Raw genomic sequence first — 24482 nt, 5'->3', positions numbered from 1 at the left:
AAAATAAGTTGTTTGTGGGTTATGTCTGTCTGTCTGTCTGTCGAGTAACGTCGTGTTTGTCCGCATATGACGTCTGAATTATTTCACACTAATACAAAAGAAGAAAAAAAACTAAAAAAGGTAAAAACTACAAAAAAAAACTAAAAAGAAAAAAAACTAAAAAAGCTAAAAAACTAAAAAAACTAAAAAAAGGTAAAAAACTAAAAACTAAAAAAACTGAAAAAACTAAAAAAAGGCAAAAACTAAAAAAAAACTAAAAACTAATAAAAAAACTAGAAAAGCCAAAAAACTAAAAAAACTAAAAAAACTAAAAAAAGGTAAAAAACAAAAAAAAACTAAAAACTAAAAAAGAAAAAACTAAAAAAAAGGAAAAAACTGAAAAATAAGAGAAAAAGAAAACTAAAAAAATATTAATAAATATAAAAAATATAAATATAATATAAATTAGCAATCAACAAAGCACCGAGACACAAATGACGACCGGGACACAGGGAGTATAAATGACGACCAGGACATAAGTAAAAAAAAAACTAAAAAAACTAAAAAAATGGTAAAAACTACAAAAAAACTAAAAACTAATAAAAAAACTAAAAAATCTAAAAATCTAAATAAACTAAAAAAGAAAAAAAAGAAAAAATAAAGGAGAAAAATAAAACTAAAAAACGAATGTATATACAGACCGGGACACCGGGATACAAATGACGACCGGGACACAGGGAATATAAATGACGACCGGGACACAGGGACACAACTACAATGGGGGCGCAGGGGGGCACAGGGGGATATAAATGACGACCGGGACACCGGGACACAAGGAATATAAATGACGCCCGGGACACTCAAAGAGAAATCACAGACTGGAACACCGGGACACAAATGACGACCGGGACACAGGGAATATAAATGACGACCGGGACACAGGGACATAACTACAAAGGGGACGCCGGGGTGCACAGGGGGATATATAAATGACGATGGCGACTCAGGGAATGGTCGATTAGCAATCACCATCAACAAAGCTCAAGGGCAATCATTAGAATCATGAGGTATAGATCTGAATACGGATTGTTTTCCCATGGACCATTATATGTTGCATGTTCAAGAGTCGGTAAACCTGACAATTTATTTATATGCACAGACAATGGGACAGCAAAGAATGTTGTATATTCGCAAGTTTTACGTAGTTAAAAACATATATATATATATATATATATATATATATATATATATATATATATATATATATATATATATATATATATATATATATATATCTATATTCACAGGTGGGACATAGGGACACAACTACAATGGCGCGTAACTAATATGGCGCGTAACGACTTACGCGCGCGGGGGGGCTTGGGGGGCGCGAAGCGCCCCCACCAACTAGGTGTTGGGGTGGCGCGAAGCGCCACCCCAACAGCTAGTATTTCAATAAATCACTGTACTAAAAGTTTAATACAACAAATTAAATCTTCAGAGTCAAAACCATTCAAAATTACAAGCAAATGAATAGCGCGACACCCCGGCCTATTAGAATACGACTTGGTTCAATCATAAGATTGAGAATCCTGTACTAGGAGTAGGGGCTGGGGGAAGAAGAGGGGAGATATATACAGCATTAATAATGATGAATCTGGCTGAAAAATGCCGAGTACATAGAACATTCAACTTCACTCACCTGAAAGCATGTTTACGATATACTACTGTCGTCTACTGCAGCTTACTACTAACAATTTTAGTCAAAGGCAAGCACCAACACTTATAATTATGATTGTTTAGTGTGTGTTTATTGTTTACAATTTATTGTGTATTGTTTTTAAATTCACAAAGTAGCGTGTTTGTTAAATAGTTACTTTTCTTCACTACCGCTTGATTAGCACCTACTTCAACAGCACCTCCTCTTCCACCCCCAATAAAATACTGTAGCTACACCCCTGCGGTTTCCCAATCTACAGATGAATATGATAAGATACAAACACATGGTAGCAGAATATATCTTTTGGGAACAAAATAGTATTGATACAGACCTTCCGAAGCAATATCTGGTCATTTCAATTTTTCACGTATGTTCTATAAATACAATGTTAGGGCCGTTCAATACCACTAAGGATCACCCTATCTTGCCCATTGTAAACCTTCTTAGTATGTGTGACCACATACTAAGTGACCACAACTGCTATAGATTGTATAGCTGCGATAAGAGATCCGAATAAAATATAGAAAAGTAAAAAATCGACACCAACTTTCCCGGAAATCTTAGAAAAACCATTCAACTTCTCCCGTTTCACGCCAGAGATAGAGATATTCAGATTTAATGAAACTTACATCATTAGAAAGCGAGAATTCGTTGCTTTTTTTTTTTTTTTTTATTGAACGAGCAGTAATTTCTTTCTAGCTCAGGTAAGGGTAGTTACTAAAAACATTCTAGTATACACTGCTTGGAAAACATTAAAAATTAGCTCAAAATAATAATTTGACAGCTTTGGAAGTTTACTGTTGTGCTAACCACCTAGATTAACATCTTTGGCGAAACAGAATACATATTTTTTATGCTGTATTGAATAGACAGAGACTTGTTTAACAATTAGTGAGAGATTAAAGGAAAGGTTCCCTATCGAGATGGGCGGAACACTTTAAGAATAAGCTAAACCAAGATACAGTTTCAGGAAAAGATATAGAGGAAAATGGAAAAGTTTATGATGCCTTGGATGTGAATGAAGATTTATTCTGTGAGGAACAATTAACGACAGTACTAAAAGGATTAAAAAATAATAAGGCTCCAGGTGCTGATCGTGCGGTAAATGACTTTCTTAAATCTGGTAGCTCTGAGGCTAGAAATAAGTTACGGAAGATTATGAATACGATTTTTGAAAAAGGGGAAGTACCTAACGATTTATAGGGATATAAGTTTGCGAACAAAGATTAGAATACTAGAAGGTACAGTGATGACAGTGGTCAAATATGGCTCTGAAGCATGGGCGCTCCGAAAAGCGGATGAAGATTTACTAGATGTTTTCCAGACAAATTGCCTACAGATTGCTCTGGGTACCCAGCTGACTACCGTATTTCGAACAGTAGGCTACACGAAAAGTGTGGTTTAATCCCGCTTTCTATGGCTATAATGAAAGAAAGCACGTTCTGCGGATGAAGGATTACAGATTGCAGAAGATTGTCCTTTTCGGCCAACCGTCTATGGCTAAACGGAAAGCAAGTCGTCCTCATCTGGGGTGGGAGGATGTCATAAAGAAAGATTTAAAGGACATGGGAACTTCTTGGCAGGGTGTAAAGAGGAAGGCTTAGAATAGATTGGGATGGAAGAGGAGCGTGCGTAGCTGTATTGGTCTCAGGCGGCTTGGTGCTGTGGTGAGTTGTTAGTAGTAGTAGCAGTAATAGCCAATGACCTGGACTAGAAACCATATTGTCACCAATCATCAATTTAAATCATGCAATTTCAAACTGAAAAACCACTTTGAGCACCTGATCGTCGCTTTTAAACAAAATTTTATTTTGTCATTCTATTTACGTTCCCCTTCCTTTATGTATAAAAACTTAAAATTTTTGCTGCTAATTTCTTTGCCTTAATATACTAGGTGTTAAACTTAATTGCCTCCGAGTCAAGGTTCTCATTTAAATTTAAGCAAAATTTCAATACATTTAAATTAATGAAACAGTTTTCCTTAATTCATCATACAAACTCTTACCTTGCTGCTTGAAACGAGTTCAACAAGTAATTTTAGCTGCTCAAGTGATCCACCTTCTACGGCTTCCATCTGAATGCCACGATCTTCAGCGCGACGCGAAAATTTCGGAAGTAGCTTTTCTGCAGTTTCTGTGCCCAAAAAAATGTGTCCACCCTAAAATTTTGATAAATTCAAAATAAGATACACTATTCGTGAAAAACAAAAATTTACCAGTAAAAAAAAAATTGCGTTGCTAGTTTAAAAGCCATCGAAAATAGACCTATAAAAAATTGACCTGTAAAAAGTCACGAGAAATAGGTTTACGAGTGGTTACCAGAAGAGTTGTTCCTATCTAACCAGCAGTCTCCTTTTATTATAAATGTCATGTGTGATTTTTTTTTTTCTTCTTGTTTACAAGAAAAAAAAAGGATATTATGACACTTAGACGTATTTGATTAAATATGGTTCTAATTCTATAAGCTAACTTTTTGTATCTGTGTGGTTTTTTTTTTAAAGTCATAACCAATTAATAGCTTACAAGAAAATTCTACATAATATTTATCCACCCTAATTGGAATTATTGCCGTATTTTACCGTATTTATTTTATTACCGTATTTATTACCGTAATATTACCGTATTTATTTATTACCATAAAAGCATTCACCCGTAATTGGAATTATTCGCCACAGGCATTTATTTTCACATTGATTATGCACACACCCTAATTAACTCTCGATAACACCAAGATGGAAACCAGAACCTCACATTGAATTTGGGCATAATAGGGCAAATGCTGTTTCTTTGGAAATCTTTGGCTCCGGGCAAGAAATTGAATGCGGGCTAAGGTGTTACTATTTTATTTTCACGGGGAGTAGACTTCTAGGGTATGTAGATTGGGTATAGATATAAAAATGAATGTTCCCACTAGATGGCGTTTATTAAGAATAAGTAGTAAGGGGAAGAACAAAAACTGTTTGATTTTGTAAGGTCCTGAACATTACAACGAATTTCTAAAATCTTGTGTATTTGATAAGTATATTGTTTACCTGTTCTGGTTAAAAAGTCTTTATTTAGCCCACAAAAATAAAAAACAATATAACATAGAACAAAAAATAAAGTAATTAAGAAAAACATGAAGCAACACAAAAACGACTGTAAACACTATAAAACAAAACACCACTGTATTTGAGTTGGGTCAAATTCGAAGTTGTCATACGGAGTTTCACTGAGATACTGATTTAAGATGGTACATTAATAAGGATTAATCTATCCATCCATTTAATATTTTAGTACCACCATGGTAAACGAAGCAAAATCTTACAGTATCAGAAATGCACTCCAAATAGGGGTATATTCTTTTCTGAAACAAATAGGTAGTACCGAAAAAAAATAACAATTTAGAAGGCTAAAATTGCGCTACAAAGTGCAAAGACATTAACTTTTATATCTCCCTTTATTGGAAATTATTTTAAGACGTGCTATTCTTCGGTTCTTAACCGGTCTACTTATCAGGATTGAACAAGTAGAAGAAAGCCAGTACTCTGAAGGAGATTCCGATCAAATTCACCAGGGAGGAGCAAGAAAGATAAGCAATTAAAAGATCTGAAGCGATTTTTTGGTAAGGACTCTTATATTAATTGACAGACCAACAGAAGTTGGTCTGTTGATTAAGACTTTAACAAACAGACGGTGACACATTCTGTAGTCAACGAAGCACTGTTTCGTTGACTTCAGAATCACTTAAATCCAAAGAAAGGCTTCGTCTTGATCAATCTCATTCAACAGGGCCGGCTTCGACTGTATAGCCAATTTTAGCCGTCGGGATGTTCGAAGACTGTCTAGTTATATTGACTGTCCAATCATAGCCATCTGTTCAAAAATGATCCGCCTACAAAAAATGCTGCAGCCAGGGCAAATGGTGTCCATCAAGACGAGGTTTAATAATATTTTCTCTCGAAAACAAGACAAACAAACTATAACATTTGCAAAAATCATTTATATATGTTGATAAAACCCTTCCCACCTTAAAAAATGTATCCTTTTCTCCCAATTGGTTTTTTTCTTTAATGTGCTTTTTTCTTTTGTCTTTTACTTAATTATTACTTGGTCTTTTTGTCTTTTGTATGACGGGCTTTTCAAACAAGTAAACTAGAAAAAAAAGTTTATAGATGTCATAACGCCATCTATCACATTGGCAGTGACATTAATTTTTTTACTCAGTAGTCTATCTTCTTTTCAACATTAATAATTTTTTTTTCTTTTTGACACAAAAGTTTGTAAAAAGTCCTTTGGTAAATTCTATCATTAATAAAATGTATCAAATCATCTCTTTACAGACAGAAACTCCCTCCAAAATCTCTCAAAGACCATAATTATGGCGTACAGCCTATTGCTTTTTCAGGTAAAAAGCTACCGAAGTGGTACCAAAGTTATTCAACGAAGTGGAATTTCAGAATGTGACACAGTATGACACACAATAGGGTGTTACGGAAAGGGAATTACAGAAAGGGTATTTTCTTGGTATTCCTATTTTATCCTGGTCTTCGTTTTCAAACTGTTCATTGCAGGAAGGGAATTACAGAGAGGGTATTCTCTTGGTATTCTCATTTTATCTTGGTCTTCGTTTTTAAATTGTTGATTACAGAAAGGGTATTACAGAAAGAAATTACAGAAAGGGTATTCTCTTAGTAACCTCATCTTATCTTGGTCTTTGTTTTTAAATTGTTAATTTTTAATTTCGCTTCATTTATGAATTTGCTGGTTTTTCCTTTCATCTGATGCCATTTTTTAAGTTTTTTTTCTTTCATTATAATTTTTTCGTTTTCTTGTAGATATCGGCCCAAATTTCTACGATTTACTTCACTCATTCTGATGACCCAAAAATCATAGGTTTTTCCTTGCACTGATAACTTTATTTGGTTTACGATTCAATTATGGTATCGGGATATCCGATTACATTTCATTGTTTTGTATCCGGATGTTCCGCATTCGATTACAAAAATGGCTTGAAAAAGCCATTTCTAAGCGTTTCCATGATGTCAAAATGATAAATCCCAAACTTAAATCCAAATCTAATCCAAATCTCAAAATTTAATCCAAAATCTTTCAGACGCTTTCCTCTCGCTGTTGAAAATTTGGTGCAATCCTAAATTTTGAACAAAAGCTCTCTGTTTCGAAATAAGCGTTTCATTTAATTATGGCCCATCCGAAATATTCTTAAACAAAAACTTGAAGCGACAAATAATTAGGGTTACGAAAGTCTTACTACATCTCATTGAAATATTAAATTTACACACATGGTTGAACATGGGTGGAAGCAAGGGACTGTTCTGTCTTTTCTGATACCAAAGTAGCGGTGCTACTTTAGCTGAATAGCTATTAGCCTTATTGATTACCAGAATTCTCTTTATCCATTAAAGATCTCTATGGTCTAATCAGTGTTGAAAGATTTGAATTTATAAGCATTGTATCCTAAATTGCAACATGAACGTATCTAACAGGAGCCAAGGGGAAGCTTGTTGTGGGCACTGGTTTGTAAGGGGTAATGGCCTTCGTGTAAAGAGTAAGATATTGAAGAAGAGGTGGTCCACCTCATATACAGAACAATTTCTGTTTGATTTAATGCCAAACAAATCTGCCTTTACCCCCTATAGAAAATTTCAATGAAAAATTTCTCCATGTATAACTCCTAAACGTAAATATTCCTTTCGCAAAAAAAATTCCCCCAGATAATTCTTTTCTTTGTAAAAACTTCTGCAAACAATTTTGCCTAGAAAATTCTCCCTTTTGTCACTTGAAAATGGCCTTGTTTTTATTTAATTTTTATTCTTTCTCAATTCATGCTGGAAATCATGACCTTCTCCAAATTTTGTTTAAACATCCCCCTTCCGCTGTGACAGATAGTATTTTCCAAAGAAAGTTCCGATATAGGAAATTTTTCCCGTGAAGATTTGAAGGAAATCAGCAACTAGTTTTGTATTAAATCAGGAGTTAAACAGGGTTGTGTTCTATCCCCCTTTATATGGATCATTTTGATGGACTTCGTCTTAAGGAGCACAGGAAAGGCAATTGGGGACCATAGAATCAAATGGGGAGGAAAAACGCCCCTGGACTTAGACTATGCTGACGATTTAAGCATATTAGATGAAAGTGTAAGCAAAATGAATGAATTTTCAGAGGTTTTGCGAGTTCAGGCTGCTAGAACAGGCTTGAAAATTAATGTGAAGAAGACTAAGTCACTAAGGCTAGGAATAAGGAAGATGAAAAGGTGACGTTGGGTAACAAAAAGATTGATCAGGTTGGCAGCTTCAATTATCTTGGTAGTATTATTAGTAAAGACGGTGGGAGCAGTGAAGATGTTAAAAGTAGAATAGCTAAGGCTCAGGGTGTTCTTTCACAGTTAAAAAAAAAGTTTGGAAAAATAGAAAGATAAGTCTGCAAACCAAGATTAGAATATTGGAAGCTACAGTGATGACAGTGATCAAAAATGGCTCTGAAGCATGGGCGCTCCGAAAATCATATGAAAATTTACTAGATATTTTCCAGAGAAATTACCTACGGATTGTTCTGGGTACCCGGCTGAGGGACCGTATTTCAAACAGTAGGTTGTACGAAAAATGTCGTTCAATCCCGCTTTCTACGGCTATAATGAAAGAAAGGTTGAGATGGCTAGGCCACGTTCTGCGGATGAAGGATGAAATATTGCCAAAGATTGTCCTTTTTGGCCAACCGTCTGGGGCTACACGGAAAGCAGGTCGTCCTTGTCTGGGTTGGGAGGATTTCATAAATAAAGATTTAAAGGAAATGGGAACTTACTAGGAGGGTGTAAAGAGGGCGGCCTTGAATAGATTAGGTTGGAGGAGGAGCGTGCGTAGCTGTTGGCCTCAGGCCAACCCCAAGCCCCCCCCCCCGTGCGTAAGTCGTTACGCTTCATATTATTTACGCACCATTGTAGTTGTGTCCCTGTGTCCCACCTGTGAATATAGATAGATTTATATATATATGTTTTTAACTACGTAAAACTTGCGAATATACAACATTCTTCGCTGTCCCATTGTCTGTGCATATAAATAGATTGTCAGGTTTACCGACTCTTGAACATGCAACATATAATTGTCCATGGGAAAAACAATCCGTATTCAGATCTATATCTCATTATTCTAATGATTGCCCTTGAGCTTTGTTGATAGTGATTGCTAATTAAACATTCCCTGTGTCCCCGTCGTCATTTATATATCCCCCTGTGCCCCCCGGCGTCCCCGTTGTAGTTGTGTCCCTGTGTCCCGGTCGTCATTTATACTCCCTGTGTACCGGTCGTCATTTGTGTCCCGGTGTCCCAGTCTGTAATTTCTCTTTGAGTGTCCCGGTCGTCATTTATATTCCCTGTGTCCCGGTCGCCATTTGTGTCCCGGTGTCCCGGTCTGTAATTTCTCTTCGAACATTCCCTGTGTCCCGGTCGTCATTTATATATCCCCCCTGTGCCCCCGGCGTCCCCGTTGTAGTTGTGTCCCTGTGTCCCGGTCGTCATTTATATTCCCTGTGTCTCGGTCGTTATTTGTGTCCCGGTGTCCCAGTCTGTAATTTCTCTTTGAGTGTCCCGGTCGTCATTTATATTCCCTGTGTCCCGGTCGTCATTTGTGTCCCGGTGTCCCGGTCTGTAATTTCATCAGTTGACAAACATGACGTCAGTCGACAAACGACACACAGACATGACGTCAGTACACAGACAAACAACTTATTTTTATATATATAGACATATATATATATATATATATATATATATATATATATATATATATATATATATATATATGTATGTATATATATATAAATATATATATATATATATATATATATATATATATATATATATATATATATATATATATATATATATATATATATATATAATTGTTTCATATAAGTGTGACAAGTCTGACATATGTCATTGCAATGCTGATGTATATAAAAATGATGTCACTCACATAATTTTTCCCCTAAAATTAAGGCTCTTAACGAATTTTCTCAAGCTTCTGACCTATCTAGATCGTTTTTTTAAGCCAGAATTTATGAGAATACCCAATATCCCGAAAAATATGGAGCCATTTTCGAGAAAAAATACACCTAAATAAATTAAATGAATTTTATTTATTTAAGAATTAACGACGCTTCTTGACTACTATGGTCCCTGCGTCGGCCCTGCAGTGCATTTCTGCAGCGTGATTCGATCTCTGGGTCCCGTATTACCAAGCTAAGGTCAAATCCACTGCGCCACCACAGGACATAAATTAAATAAATTAAAACCAAGTCTACGAATTAAAAAAAAATAGCCTAATTTCGCAAGACGCTAGATGGCATTGGTGATTTTTTATTTTGACACTAGCGCCAGTTTGCGCTCTTATTAGTTACCCATTCTCTTTGATTTTAGTCAAAATACATATTTGCCGACTTGTTTTACTTTTTAACAGACTAAATCTTACATTTCATTAATTTTATATATAGCCTTATCGTATTAGCAATAAAGTATTGCAATTTTTGGTCTGCTACTAACATTTCACAACACTTAAAATGTTTCTGTTCTCATTACTGGACTTTAAATTACAAATATGTTATAGTATTTTTATTTTTTGTTTTCAATGCCGACGATAACCAACACAAATATGGTTTTTTTTACAATAGGTAATCAAGCTCCCTCTTCACGACGTGTTACCAATTTTGCGTTCCAAATATGTGTACCAAATATTAATGCCAGTATTGTTCTCTTTTTAGATCTATTTTATTTTTAAAATAAACACAAACAATTTAATATTTGATTTGAATGAGAATTCATAAGGAGAACACAAAAGAAATAAATGAAGACTTTCAAAAACGAGATTGACAGTAATGTTGGAAATTTTATAGCCATTTTGTTCTGTTCGACGAATTTCAAAGTACCTGTGGAAAGGAAAAAAAAAAGTTCTTCAGACTTTTCTTTATCTTATCCACCCCAACCCCCAATCGAATGTCTGGGTGCATCCTAGACTCTAACTATATAAAAAAAAAATTATAAGCTCATCTTACCCTGCTAAGACAGTGTATAGCTCTATTCAATGATCTAGACGTGGAACAGAAGTCAATGACAATATCAACGTATCCACCACAAGCATCGATTGTCCGCTCAATAAGCTGTTTCTCGTAAACTTCTTCGTTCCATTGTACAACACTTACACTACAACAATTAAGTCAATTGTATTAATTGTAATAAGCACAAATATTATATTAATCCATTATTTAATATATAAACTATAAACTACTGTACATGCATCAAAACAAGCTAGTCACTACTGGAATTTTTTTCTAAGATGTGACTTTATATCTAGGAATTTTTTTACGAACAGAAGCTTCAATAAAGTTGGGTAGGAGGACGAGTGTGATACGTTATAATTGTTCTAACAAAAATTTCAACTGTGAAGATCTAAAAACCAAATTCCGATTCAGAAAATCTAGCTTTTCTCAAATTCGGAACTAACATCGCATTCGAGAAAAATTTTCTCGATTCAGCTATGAAGTATTATTTTTTAAATGAACAAAAATTATATCGTTCATCTCCACATATAATACGAATATACCCGTCACTTCAACTTTCAAAAGTCACTTAATATAGATAAGCTAATTCCTTCCCTTATTAACAGTTTCTTATTAATGAAAAATAGCGATTCTTCCTCTCTTGGCAGTTTTTTTTTCTTTTTTTTTTCAAAACTAGATTTTAAGTTTCTACTAACAAAAGTAGATTATTACAGAACACTACCTACTTGTCTTTTCTCTTAAATACTTTTAAAATAGATGTCGGGTTCTGTTTCTGAAAAGTTTGCATATATTACATCAGTCACGTAGACAAACATTTGTTTCGGTGACAAGTTGACTTTCTCTAAAGTAAGGAAATAACAATATTAAACCACTAAAAGAACTGTTTATGTACTTAAATCCAACACAAAGACACAAAATTTTAAATATATAGTACAAAAAATTACCTTGCTTTTCCCGTTATGCAACTCCTGAGATGGCAAAAAAGAAAAAAAATACTTTTTAGAAAAAACACGCCATCTGCATCTAATATATCTGAAGAAAATATTTAGAACACTTAGACGGTGCTAGATACACATACAAATAGCTCGAATTAAGTAGTTATTCTTATATTTAACCTTTCTGAGAAAAGTAAAAGTAAACAATTTCAATCTTTCTGGAATTTCTGGAATGCCTGAGCAAAGAGCTCAGGCACAGGCTGGGCGCATGAGAGGGCAATGCCTAAGGACAGTACCCTCCCTCTTATCTCGGTTTGTAGGTTTTATTTCCGTATTTTTTTAACAATTTAAAGCGTTTGCCCCCCCCTCAAAAAAGAGAAACATCCAAATCTAAATAAAATTTTCTTAGAATAGGCATCTTTTTGCACCTTCACTGAAAAAAAAAATCGAAAAAAAAAATACATTTCGCGCATCGCGCGTCATTTTATTCGTCTCCAATCAGTTCTCTATATTTTCGTGCGTTGCCGCCACTATAGATTAGCATGTCTGGATTTCTTGTTGCCTCTCACGAGTCTATTCATTCTTTTCCCTTGGTTCAGTAGTAACACTGGATTGTTGTCACATATTTATTCCCCTATAGACTAAAAAAAAGATTTTGCAGTACTTACTACATAAAAAATCAGCTACAACTAGTCATACTTTGACATCTTGCGAAAAAACTATATTATAGTCATAGGAATTGGTTGTTTATTTGATTTTCTAATGAAAGTACCAAAAAAGATATTTGTAAAAACCTAGAAGGGTTATTCCTCCAACCCCTTTATCCTCCTAAACAATCCCTCCTGGTAGTAAAATCATGCAAATAAATTCCATAGAACTATTGAATTCAAAATACTAGCAAAATATGTTCAGTTAATTATTAAGGTTCTTTTTTATAGGTCTGATTTACTATAATTGTGCAATAAATTCAATTTTTGGCTCATCTGCAAAAAAATCTGTGAATATGCTTCCAGTTCTGGGCTAAAGCTATTTATCTACCAATTTAGTGTATTTATGCTCTGCTTGGGCCCAGGGTTCACCCCACCCCCCCTACTACAAGGTTGGGTGACAGGTCTAGAGCCTGTCCCTGTAAGAAAAAAAGCACAAAACAACTGAAACATTGATTTGACGCCCTGTGAGCCGTTACTGGCTCAGAAGGACTTTTTTTGGCACTTACTTTTTGAATTCATGCGCGATTGATATACCTTCATCTCTCAAGCTAGCTACTGTGACGTTTACTCGTTGCCTTTCTGTTCCAAAATAGTAACTAGCAACCCTCAAAGCCCATAGAGCCAAACTTCCAGTTCCAACAACTAGCACATTGCATTTACCTAGAAAAAAGGGATAATAAAATTAAATACATTTTTCTATAATAATTCCTATTATATTCAAGTTCTTTAGTTATTTTTCCTTTATATAGTTTTATCTTTAATCCCTGTCGTTACCATTTTTTATGTCTTCTTTTATCCTTTCGCTCCTATATGTCTAACAATTTTTGGCAAAACTGTCCAAAGTAAAGCTCATTTTTGGCACCCACTCGAATCTGACAAAAAAAAAAAAAAAAAAAAACCTTTTACACAAGTTTTAGTAAAATAAAAAAAATACAAATTTGTTTGGCGTTCAGATGCAAAAATCAAACGGGTATCACGTTACTTCGTCATTGCATGCTCGCTTGGGAATTTCCAATATATTATCTTTTGTGTGATCACTAGCGGCTCATTAAAGTGTACTATGGTATTGCAACGAAAATACCGTTTGAGTTAACCTTAGCTATGGATGCAGGCTTCAAAATAAAGTTGTTAAGCGATAACTTTGGTGGGACCTGAGTCACACCATCTTGAGACTCGTTTGAATTCAGACCCATCTCCAGCCAAGAAGACGGATAATATTCCAAAATGAAATCTCTAATAAATATAAACATTGAATACTCCTATTCACTTTAGCATTATGAAACTTTTATATAAAATAAAACCACTGAACCTACAACTTATAGGACATTATCATTTTTTGTTCAACTGTGTGGAATAAAAGTCTTTTTTAGAAAAATTAAAAGTTCTTCCCCAGGGACTAGGACATAAAAGAGGAATTTTTCCCATGAACTACGTAATTTGAAAAGATCCATTTACGTCAGACGAAGGAAAATCAATACACAGATGTAACCTAGAAAACCTAGTGGACAAGAGACTCTATAGAAAGGAATCCTAAATCGTCCGCTCGACGCCCAATAATTGTGAAATTGGAGGATAGATTTGAAATACTAGGACCTAAAAAGTGCGCCAATTAAAAAACGGTCTTTGACGCCATTGAAATCATAGCTGAGTTGGGCCATCAGATGATTTTCTTTTTCTTGGATTTTATTCCCTTGATGTATTATGTGCGGTGCTGAATATAATTGTGCTTAGATAAAAATCTCTATTCTGTAAGAGCAGCAACAGAAATAGCGTTAACCTACGTTTTTATTTTTAAGATACATTCGTCTAAACACTTAACAAAGGGCAACTTTGTTTTTAATTGTGGATAATTTTGAAACAGAAAATAAAACGAAACATTCCAAGGGAGAAGCACCAGACGCTCCATCCTTGGGGTATGCATTTACTTTGCATACATAAATTATAACACCTCCCTCGGTTGACTTAAGTAAAAAAAAAAGAATAAGGTAAAAGGAAAAGAATACGGCACTGGACTTTCCAGTCTCAATCATCAGTGCTGATTTCCGTTTCATGGCCCTTCAGCCAGGAAATACATCACTGGGTTGGGGCAACCCAACCTGTGCTTCCCCACACCCTTCCTGTTTGCGTTCCCTAGATTTCTCCAGGTATCCATTTAGAGCTGGGTCAATTCTGGCTGAGCCACACCCCTGACTCCCGTTCCAGACCAAATAACCAGCGCCACCAGGACTCGAGCCCATGTTCTCACGAACAAAGAATTTCAAGTCTAGCGTGCTAACCACTTGGCTAAGAGGGTTGGAAAAGGATAGTGTTGAATTAAACTCACCCTCAGGAGCACGTTCTGAAAAAATCTTCCTGACATATGGTTCGGCTTTCTGCAGTGTATTAAGGGCCCAAAGCGCTCCAGTTGGCAACATAGCAGCAACACTCATGGGCATATCTGTAGGCAACTTTACCAAGTATTTGATATCAGGGACACTGACGTATTCAGAATAGCTGAAATCATTAACAATTAATAAAAGCTGAAAATACTGAAATATTACTTTTGCTTTTGTCTTTAGTCTACCAAGATTCAGAGTAGCCGAAATTATTAACAATTAGTAAAAGCTGAAAATAGCTCAAATATTATTTTTGCTTCGTTCTTTAGTCTGTCAGCATTCAGAGTAGCTCAAATTATAAATAATTAACAAAAGCTGAAAACACTGAAATATTGCTTTTGCTTTGGTCCTTTGTCACAGAGCATTCAGAATAACTGAAATCATTAAAAATTAGCAAAAGCTGTAAACACTGAATTCTATTTTTGCTGTGGTTTTTAGTCTGCAAGAATTGTACCTGAAATCATTAACAATTAACAAAAGCTGATAATTATAACATGATCATTTTGCTTTACTCTTTAGTCTACTTGTTCTATTGCTTATAGTTGCCCATTTTTCTTTTTTGTTTTTGAACATTACATCATCCCTTAAATTTCTACAAAGGCATGTTTATATCATTATATAAGGTCAACAACTGTAGAAAGGAGAAAAATAATGTTACCCCTTCATTATGAAAGAATGTTTCAAGTAATTACTTACTTGGGTCCCAGCCATCCTCATTGGACGTTTTGGGGCCACTCTTCCTGCTACCCCAAACCTAAGGGCTTGTTACATTGTTCCATCACGTGTGCTACGTGATAATTGGGCTAACTTAACGTTGTCAAAATCTAAGTTCTAATTCTATTGTTTTTTGTGATCTGTGTCGTGGACGAAAGCCATGCAGAGATCCTTCAAGTACGATTTTCGAGGGGTGGATCGGCTTCATACTCTTGATGTGGCCGAACCAGCGCAGTTACAGCTCCTTGATGTTGCTGAGTTTAATTTCAGTGGAATGGAGACTTTGATGTACTTCCACATTTATGATGCGGTAAGTGTATTTGATTCTAGCAATATGACGGAGGCATCTTACCTCGAAAACTAGAAATTTCCTTTCGTCTTCGGTTCTTAGTGTCCATGTTTCACATTGATACATGACAATGGGAGTTACTAAACTGTTGAATAGACACATTTTGAGTTTGTTGGATAGATGGTTACTTTTCCAGAAGTTTTCTAGTCTTCGGAAGCTAGTAAGTGCAAGCTGAGGTTTTACATCAGACCTAAGACAGTTATCAGAGGAGAGTAGGCTACAAAGGTTAAGAAGTGTTAACTATTTCAATCTTTCTCTTGCCTATGGTGATAACGGGTGGGTTGACTAGGTCATGCCTGGTAGTTACCATGACTTTGGTCTTGCTGACATCTATCTCAATCCCTAATGGCTTCGTGGTACCGTAGAATTTATCAGCTTGGGTTGATAAACTATAGGGTTTATCGAACCTGGTAACCCTCCCCCTGGATACGACCTTGGCTCAGAGCCAAGAAAATCCAATTTTTGCCATAGAAAGACCAAAAGCAACATCACACGTAATTACGAAGTTTTTTTTAAGACTTGAGTTTCTGGCATTCTGATTTTGATTTACTGAAAAGTAATTTTTAATCTATTCTAAATAAATATAAAAAACACTCGAATTTACACTTTCAAAGTGCTTTGATCAGAAATTATTCAAATCCATGTTTTCAATCCTTTAGGGAAGAAGGAGGTCAAGTATATTCAGGGGCTTTGAATTCCATTAAAAGTATTTCTGCAGAACAAATATTTGAATTTCCAAGCATTTTAATGTCACTCTCCCACAAAAATATTTTCTTAGGGTACCACGTCGAATTCTCCAATACAGTCTTTCTCAATCTGTAAGGAATGTCTGCCGCTTTACATTTACTTTGTTCCCGTCCTGTAGTGCCGCAGCGCGATTGATCTCTGCTTGGTAATACGGGAACCTGAGTTAAGCTGCAGCAACCCGTCAAAGGACCCAGAATATAATTTCTGTGACGAGATTATGCGAAAGCATCTCCCTAATAAACTAAATAAGAATTCCCTTTACTCCTGAATATAACTTTTGGCTATTTTTGCGACAGATTTCGATAAATACTCAATACTCAATAAATTTTAACAGTACAAGAGAAATTCATCGTTATATTACTTCCCCAGGGCTATGGCCAAAAATACAGGGGCAACTTTCGTTTTAATTGTAGTTCTAGGTCTTGATTTTAATTTCTACCTCCCCAAAATTGATTTTTCTTACTTCTATGCGGCCTTCAAAATAAAAATAAAAGTAAGGAACAGTATCTGCCACATTTTGCCTTCCTGAAAGTAAATAATCTGTGATAAATTGTTTACTCGAATTTTACTCCAAATGACGCTATCTTCAACAAACAAATAGAATTTAGATTAGTAAATAGAATTTGTCGTTTAACTTTGAACTTTGATTGTAATTAGTGCCTCATTTAGCGCAGCGTCCATAATATTTATATATCACCTTTTAATGACACTGAAAATCCCTACTAGAGATGTTTACACTCACAGAAGTGACTGCTTCATTTAACAATTGATTCCAGCATAGAAAAAGGCATCCTACCCCATGTGACATTAGGATTAAACTAAGATTAATTGAAATCCCTATAGTTGAATAACATCATATCTTCAAAAATTGTAGAAAAGGAAGAAAAACGAGCATCTGGCAGGCACTTTGTGCTTCTGTGGAGGAAAAGCAAAGCTAAATTAAGATTTAGTACACATCAGAAACCATAAAGTAGCCACTTTCTGAATAAATTTTATGGAAGTGACTGCAAATTCTGTAAGTGTCTTCTACCACCCATCTGTAAGTGTCTAAGTCACTCATCGTAAGTGTCAAAACATTAGTTAAAAACCAACAATATTGCATGAAATGCGGCAATGTCGCAAACTGCCTTATGACACAAGCAAGAACTAAAAAAAAATCAGAAGCACCTAACAATGTAATTCCTTTACAAAATTAGATTCTGAGGAGCATAAATGAGCGCAGAGTTTCATTTGTTGGAGCGGGGTGGGGAAGTTTGTTAACCCCCTTCACCCGCTTTACACATTAAAATGAGCGGTTTAGGCCTTCAACCCTCGCATGAGGTAATCACGATGTCATTCAAAGTCGGGTTTTCTGGGGGGGAGGGGGTAAGATCTGTTGTGTATTTTATAGTCTATAATATTATTATGCTTCCAAGATTATTCTGTACAACTTTCTCATTTCTAGCTTGAATAGTTTAAGTATTGTTTACACGCGGACGAACGAGCTGGAACTTGATTTCATATTCAAGTATCGATAGTAATACTACAAAGAAGAAGGAAATGAGTTACTAAATTACAACCATTACAGTACAACATGACCAAAAATACACATGTTTTTCCGAGATGAACAAGTCACCAAAATGCCTTAAGATAGATGACTTTAGAAGTTTGAGCAAGGGCGTATTCGGGGTTTTCGTCCTGGGAGGAGGGAAGGAGATACAGACAAAGCTTTAAAAACGCATCGTTTCATGTGCACTTTTGTTTCGTTTATACCAACCGGACAACAATTTCAGGGGGGAGGGGCAAACCCTGACCCCCCACTGAATACGATGAGTTTGAGTGAAGAATTAGTATCCCTGTCACTAAAACCAGTTTCTTTTGTAATAATTTCCTTCTCTTTGTTCAGCCATCTAAAGAATAGTAAGGAGCTTAACCTTATACAAAAAGGACGATATTCTTGTTTATACTACGACGGAAACAGAAATCCTAATCATACATCGATTCTATTGATTAGCTTAGGCAAAAGAGCATAAATAATAGAGAATAATCTGATCTTTAGCTCTTTAGCATGGACTAACATGTAGGATTTTAATCTATAAAAATATACTTGAATAGGTGTTACAAAATCCTTTCAACAGCCGGATTTCATTCCTACCATTAGAAATTGTTCATTTGATTTTTCAGGTGACTACATAACCCTGGAAACCGCTGTGGCGTTTGCTATTTCTTCATCATACCGCAATAATAAAAAGATACATATATTGTTTTTTTTAATTAGCATTCAATAGAATATTTTTCAGCAATCAATTCCTTGTAGAAACAAAAATTTCATTATTAATTAGGGACACAGGCCGTAATTCGTCTAATGACATCGCTAGATGACTGTCACAACCAGCACAGCCATAGCAGCACTAGAGAGGGCATAGCAATATTCAGTTTAACTGAAAAAAAATGATAAAATGACAGTTGCCAAATAGTAAACGCGACTTTTATGTTCCAGTCGTACATTTTTCCATAATCTTGGCCATTGCTAGAAGAATAGCGCCTTAAATTTCACCACTCTTATTATATGGTGAAAGACATCGTTTCAGGCTTATTCACAAGATTTTATGAAAAATCTGATTGGCTCACATTATCATTAGCTAAATTTTGTTATTAGTAAAAATCTCTTCATGATTGGACCTTGAACCAATTGATTTTTACTCCGGGTGAAGCGACTAGAGGCCGAGAGACCTCTTTCTTTTCAGAATACTAAGTGGAAAACTATGTTTCAATTATACTGGATCTTATATGGGTATCTTTTTTCATTAAATCATAATCTCTGTAGCCAAGGAGTTTCGGCGTAAATCAGAGATTGACTGGAATACAAAATCTCAAAGATTTGTACAGACCCACCTTCTAAACCGGTTTCCAAAATTCCGAAATGTTGAAGGAATCAAGACGTGGAAATTATTTGAATCAAGTATTTCCCGAACGTAATATATCTGTTTGTCAATGTTACAACCATGACAAGAGAAAAAGCATCAAACAGTACAATTTTGTATCCTCCAATATTACATTTAACCAAAAAGGAATGTATGCCCTAGTTAGTAACAATTACAAACGTTTTTTCGTGATTTATGCCTCCTTCAAATTCATTAAAATAAAAGCTCGACAACGGTAACTAAGCTTACACAAATATTTCGTACTATGAAAAAACTATGCCATCTATTTTGATAATATACTAAAGACGTTATATTTTCTTTGAGTAATAATATGCAACAATATCCGAAATGATCCGTTTCAACAAATAAAAGCCTTCGCAATCTTCCATTATTATCTTTATATTAGCCCTTGTCTTGATTAAGAATACATCTCAAGTTTCCAATCTCCTATCCACTTTCTTATCGGAAAACGTGAGTGCTTATCAGAAAACATACAGATATCACGCACCTTAGTTGAGGCTACGAAAACACGGAAAAGTTATAAATACACAAAGGACATTTCCGTGATATGGAAACCAAGCTATGACATGATCGAAACTAGGCTTACTTAAAAGTAACTATTATTTCCATCTTCGGATAATTAAAATTGAGGCATGTAAATTAACAATTAAAGATTACTACTACTGCTACTACAAACAACTCATGGCAGCACCAAGCCGCCTGAGGGCAGCATAGCCACGCAAGCTTCTCCTCCATCCAAATCTTTTCAAAGCCTCCCTCTTTACATCCTCTAAAGAAGTTTCCACTTCCCTTAAATTTTTCCTCACGACATCCTCCCTTTTTGTTTGACCCTATGCGGTTGGCCGACAATAACCATCTTTGGCAATCTGTCATTCGGCATTCCTAGCCACCTCGACCTCTCTCTCATTATAGCCCTAAAAACCGGGGTTGAACCCAACTTTTAGCAGAGGTTACTATTTGAGATACGGTCAGTCAGTCGGGTGCCCACAAATATCCGTAGGCAATTTCTCTCGAAAAGATTTAGCAAATCCTTCTCCGTCTTTCGGAGGGCCTACGCTTCAAACCATACTTGACAACTGTCATCACTGTAGCTCTTAATATTCTAATCTTGGTCCGCAGCAGTGGCGGTTCTAGCCTCTCTTATCCCCGAGGCAAAATTTTGATTAGCGCCTCCCCCGTCTGTTACAAAAATCTACACATCAAATTAAAAAAATAAATTCATTTGTTAATAAAATTTTTCCAACTGCACCCTCTGCTTTATTTTAATAAAAATACAGTTTCAGAAGTTACAAAATGATCATAACCGATGGATTATTTATTGAAACTTTATTCCCCTAACATTTCTGTGCCCGGGGCAAGTGCCCTCGCTCTCCCCCTAAAACTGCCTCTGTTTTGCAGACTTATCTTCCTATTCTTTAAACTTTTTCAACTGTGAAAGAACACTCGGGGCCTTGCCTATACTACTTTTAACATATTCACTGCACCTTAGCTTCCATAGAATACGATTTACTTATTTCATGTATTTTGAATCAAAATTATCACAATCAGACATTCAGTACTTGTTACTCCCATATCAACCGCTTGTAAACTCAACTTTCTTAGCCAAATACACACTGCTTTTGGTAATAGTTGAACAAAAAATCAATTTTGCTACAAAAAAGAAAAGAATTGCTATGGACATGCTGAAATTTAGCAATGATGGCAAATTGACACAGTTTACTTAAAATACTTGGACCTAAAAGTCAGTCTCCAACAGCGGAGAATGTTTCTTAGCAATTGTTAATGTTTTTTTTTGCTCCGTTTTTCTATTTTGTTTTGGTCTCTTAAAGGCGGCTATGCAGATGCCATAGAAGAGAAGAGTGTATAAAAATACAGTTTGGATGTAACGACTTCTCCAGCCTACATCACTACAGGAACAAAAGCATATCTATACTCTATCATGGATGAACACCGTTAAATCCCACCTCGAGTCCATTGGTGGATTCATACGATACGGACATTGACTGGACCCGTCCTGGCCTGAAACTGTTGCCACTTCTACCTTTGAAACGCACCCATTGGAATGTGATCGTCTGCCAAATTCTGGCGCCAGAGAGCTGCAAAGGTAGTATCCTGATTTCAGTAAAAATAAGAATGATCTGGCCAGGGTCAAATTTCGCTTAGATTTTCGGATTTCACGTCACTCAATAAAAACATACTTTTATGTGACTGAATATTTGGTTTGTTTCTGTTTAAGAATACTACCACAACTGCTACTTTAACAACTCTTCACAGGATCAAAACCACCTTCCAGTCAACACAGCTTTGCAAGCTCCTCCTCCATCCCAATTATGTTTGGAGCGTCACTCTTTCCATGAAGCTCTGATTTCCTTTAAATTCTTTCTTATAACCTCTTCTCACGCCATTCGGGAACGACATACTGGCACCTGCAAATTGTGTTTCAAATAACAGTCGAAAATGCGCTTTTCTCACCGGCGAAAATCTGAAGAAAATGTTCTTGCTTTTCTGCTATTTTGATCTTTTCTGTTATTTTAATTTTATCTTCATCTTTTTGTTTGCAAGATCTAGGCACTCACCCACTAATAAGTAAAAATTCTTGGTATGCACTGGTAATATTTTTAGAAAACTATATGAAGAGACTTTTTCCCGAGCTTTTTTTGGAGGGAAGAGACTTCAGTAAAGTTTGCCGTCAATAAGAAAAATCATCAAAATTTACATAACAACATTGCTTAGTTGTTTTCGTTTGACAGAAAATAGCAGACCTAGTAAAGCGAAAAGAAAGTGCGCAATTCCTACGCAAGTTATGAATGGTTCGCGGGCTTGAAAGTGAAATTCTCTTACCAGTGCATCTCGAGGAAACTTTTCTAATTCCAAACCTAAGTTTTTCCGACAAATGAATGACTTTGTCAGCTCCAATCCCAAAAAGCGAATCATAAATCCACCCTCGTGGCGAATTTTTTCCGCCGGTCGAAGAGAAATCCGATACTACGACGAATTCGATTCCTTTCAGACCCTAAGTTCACCATGTCCTGTCAGAATTAAGTTTAACAATTATTACCCATCAGCTCCGTCATCGTAAGGATAAATGATAACATGGTCGCCAACTTGAATGTCTGAGGGCGTCGAGTCCATTTCTTCTCCTATACAATCGACAATTCCAGCGACTTCATATCCCGGGTACAATGAAGACTCACGGATTGCTTTGTGAACGGGACTTCCTGTAATTAGAAAATAATTAACTTATAAATCAGTCTAAAATCAAATGGAACAGCGAATAAAATAAAATATACATCGCCAGCTAAATAGTCTCCCTAAAATATTAATAACTGTCCTTCTATTACGGTTCTCATGCTTAGGGAGTTTCATAACCTAACATCTTTTACTTAGACACTTTTACTTAGGAGTTCCACAGGGTTTTAATCTACTTACGTCTTGGTAGCATAATAACATTAGAAAAATTTCTAAACAATATCTATGTGTTCTATATGTGGTTAGTTCATCGACGACCCTACTAACAACAGCCAGAAGTCGTAAATTCTTAATCCAAATCCTACGTTTCTGTTGTCTTTTTGATTACCTTTTAAAATAAAGAAGCTTTCAAGATTCATTACCTTTAAAACGACTTTCAATACCTTTTAAATGACTTTTGAAATAGCTTTGAAAATAGGACAGTTTATTTGTCCAGAAGGAATCAAGGGAAAGACAAGCTAAAATTAAGTCAATTTGTTTTCTAGGATGTTGGTCAACATAAAGGTGTCCCATAGTTTAATTTCTTTTAATTTTACTGCCACGAGCATTAGTTTTTGGGATACTAAAGCCAGTGCCCACTATTACTCACTGAAAAAACTCAAAACCACTCAAATTCAGAACCATATCTAAGCCCTGACCTTCAGTGCCCTGACATTAACTTATTTTATCCTTACCTTTGTTGAGGTTTTCCCGATAATAATTTTTTTTTTTTCAAAAAGCATAAGTAAACGGCCCTTGCAAGTTCTGATGGTTAGATGCCTTAATGGCCTTAATCTGCATGCCTAAACTAGCCAGAGAACCATAAGAAACAAAACTTTTGTGAGGACCAGGGAAAAGTATGAATCCCAATACATAATTCCAAGTCACATTGCCCCCCCCCCCCCCCACCAAAAAAAAAAAAAGTTCCAATTCGATCCTGAGCAGTGAGACGAAACAGGGTAAACCCATCGAAATTATTTGTAAAATTCGTCACCATTTCAATGAAGCCTCTTGACTGTATAATGAGAAATACTCGTTTGGCTTAAAAGATCCATGTACCCATTGCGTAGGGAAACAAGAATGTTTTCACAGCTGACGATTGGTGATTTCAGAGCCGATGATAGACAATAACGCTATATGCAGTAAAAAAAAAAAAATTCAACCATATCCCATGGCTTGCTTTTGAATTTTGAAAATACTTGGGTCAGGTTTGCAAAATGTCCAAAACCTGCCAGTAGGAGAACTCAACAATATTCTAAAACCTGGAAACATTTTAGCAGCACAACATGTGTTTTGACAGCTTTTCTTAGAGCAAAAAGTATTTTTATATGTAGAAAAGGTATTTTCTGACAAAATCCGCCCCAAAAAAATTGAAAACTGTCAAGTAGCATGCAATTTTGCTACTACACTTTTTGCACGCCTGCTTCGGATACGCACAATTTTAACTTTCGAAAATCGAATCTAGACTTTTACTAAAGTCCACAATTTTAAATCTTTTCTCACAATTTTTGCATATTTCACTCGTGTTTGCAGTGTTTCGAGGGCTTTGACGAGTCCCACCCTCCACCGATCTCAAAATGTTAAGCCACCCAAAAGTAAGTTTTTCATAAACAAGAAAAGTTTTTCTTAAACGATATTAATATATATATGCTGCCATAAACCTGCCATAAACCCCGATTATATTCAGAATCTACTCGCCAAGGTCCGTCCATTTGTATGTTACTCTTTTAGATCCAATGACAAAATATTCA

At 35.6% G+C, this 24482-nt stretch overlaps 1 protein-coding gene across 4 annotated transcripts in view; it reads right to left on the bottom strand.

Annotated features, from left to right (window-relative positions):
• Positions 1-24482, bottom strand: part of LOC136026389 (uncharacterized) — a 65343-nt gene that overhangs the window by 15638 nt on the left and 25223 nt on the right. For 2 of the 4 annotated variants that reach the window (XM_065702942.1, XM_065702944.1), the window contains 6 exons: positions 22562-22721; positions 14718-14887; positions 12901-13054; positions 11694-11717; positions 10744-10891; positions 3705-3857 (listed from right to left, as the gene is read on the bottom strand). In XM_065702942.1, the coding sequence (XP_065559014.1) occupies positions 3705-3857; positions 10744-10891; positions 11694-11717; positions 12901-13054; positions 14718-14887; positions 22562-22721 (809 nt within the window). The remainder of the gene's footprint in view (positions 1-3704; positions 3858-10743; positions 10892-11693; positions 11718-12900; positions 13055-14717; positions 14888-22561; positions 22722-24482) is intronic. The other 2 variants (XM_065702943.1, XM_065702945.1) reach the window with 1 other exon arrangement.

Source organism: Artemia franciscana, chromosome 4 (assembly GCF_032884065.1).
Source record: "Artemia franciscana chromosome 4, ASM3288406v1, whole genome shotgun sequence".
Lineage (NCBI taxonomy): Eukaryota > Metazoa > Arthropoda > Branchiopoda > Anostraca > Artemiidae > Artemia > Artemia franciscana.
The sequence above is the reverse complement of the archived record's forward strand: the minus strand, read 5'-3'. Positions and strand labels throughout refer to the sequence as shown.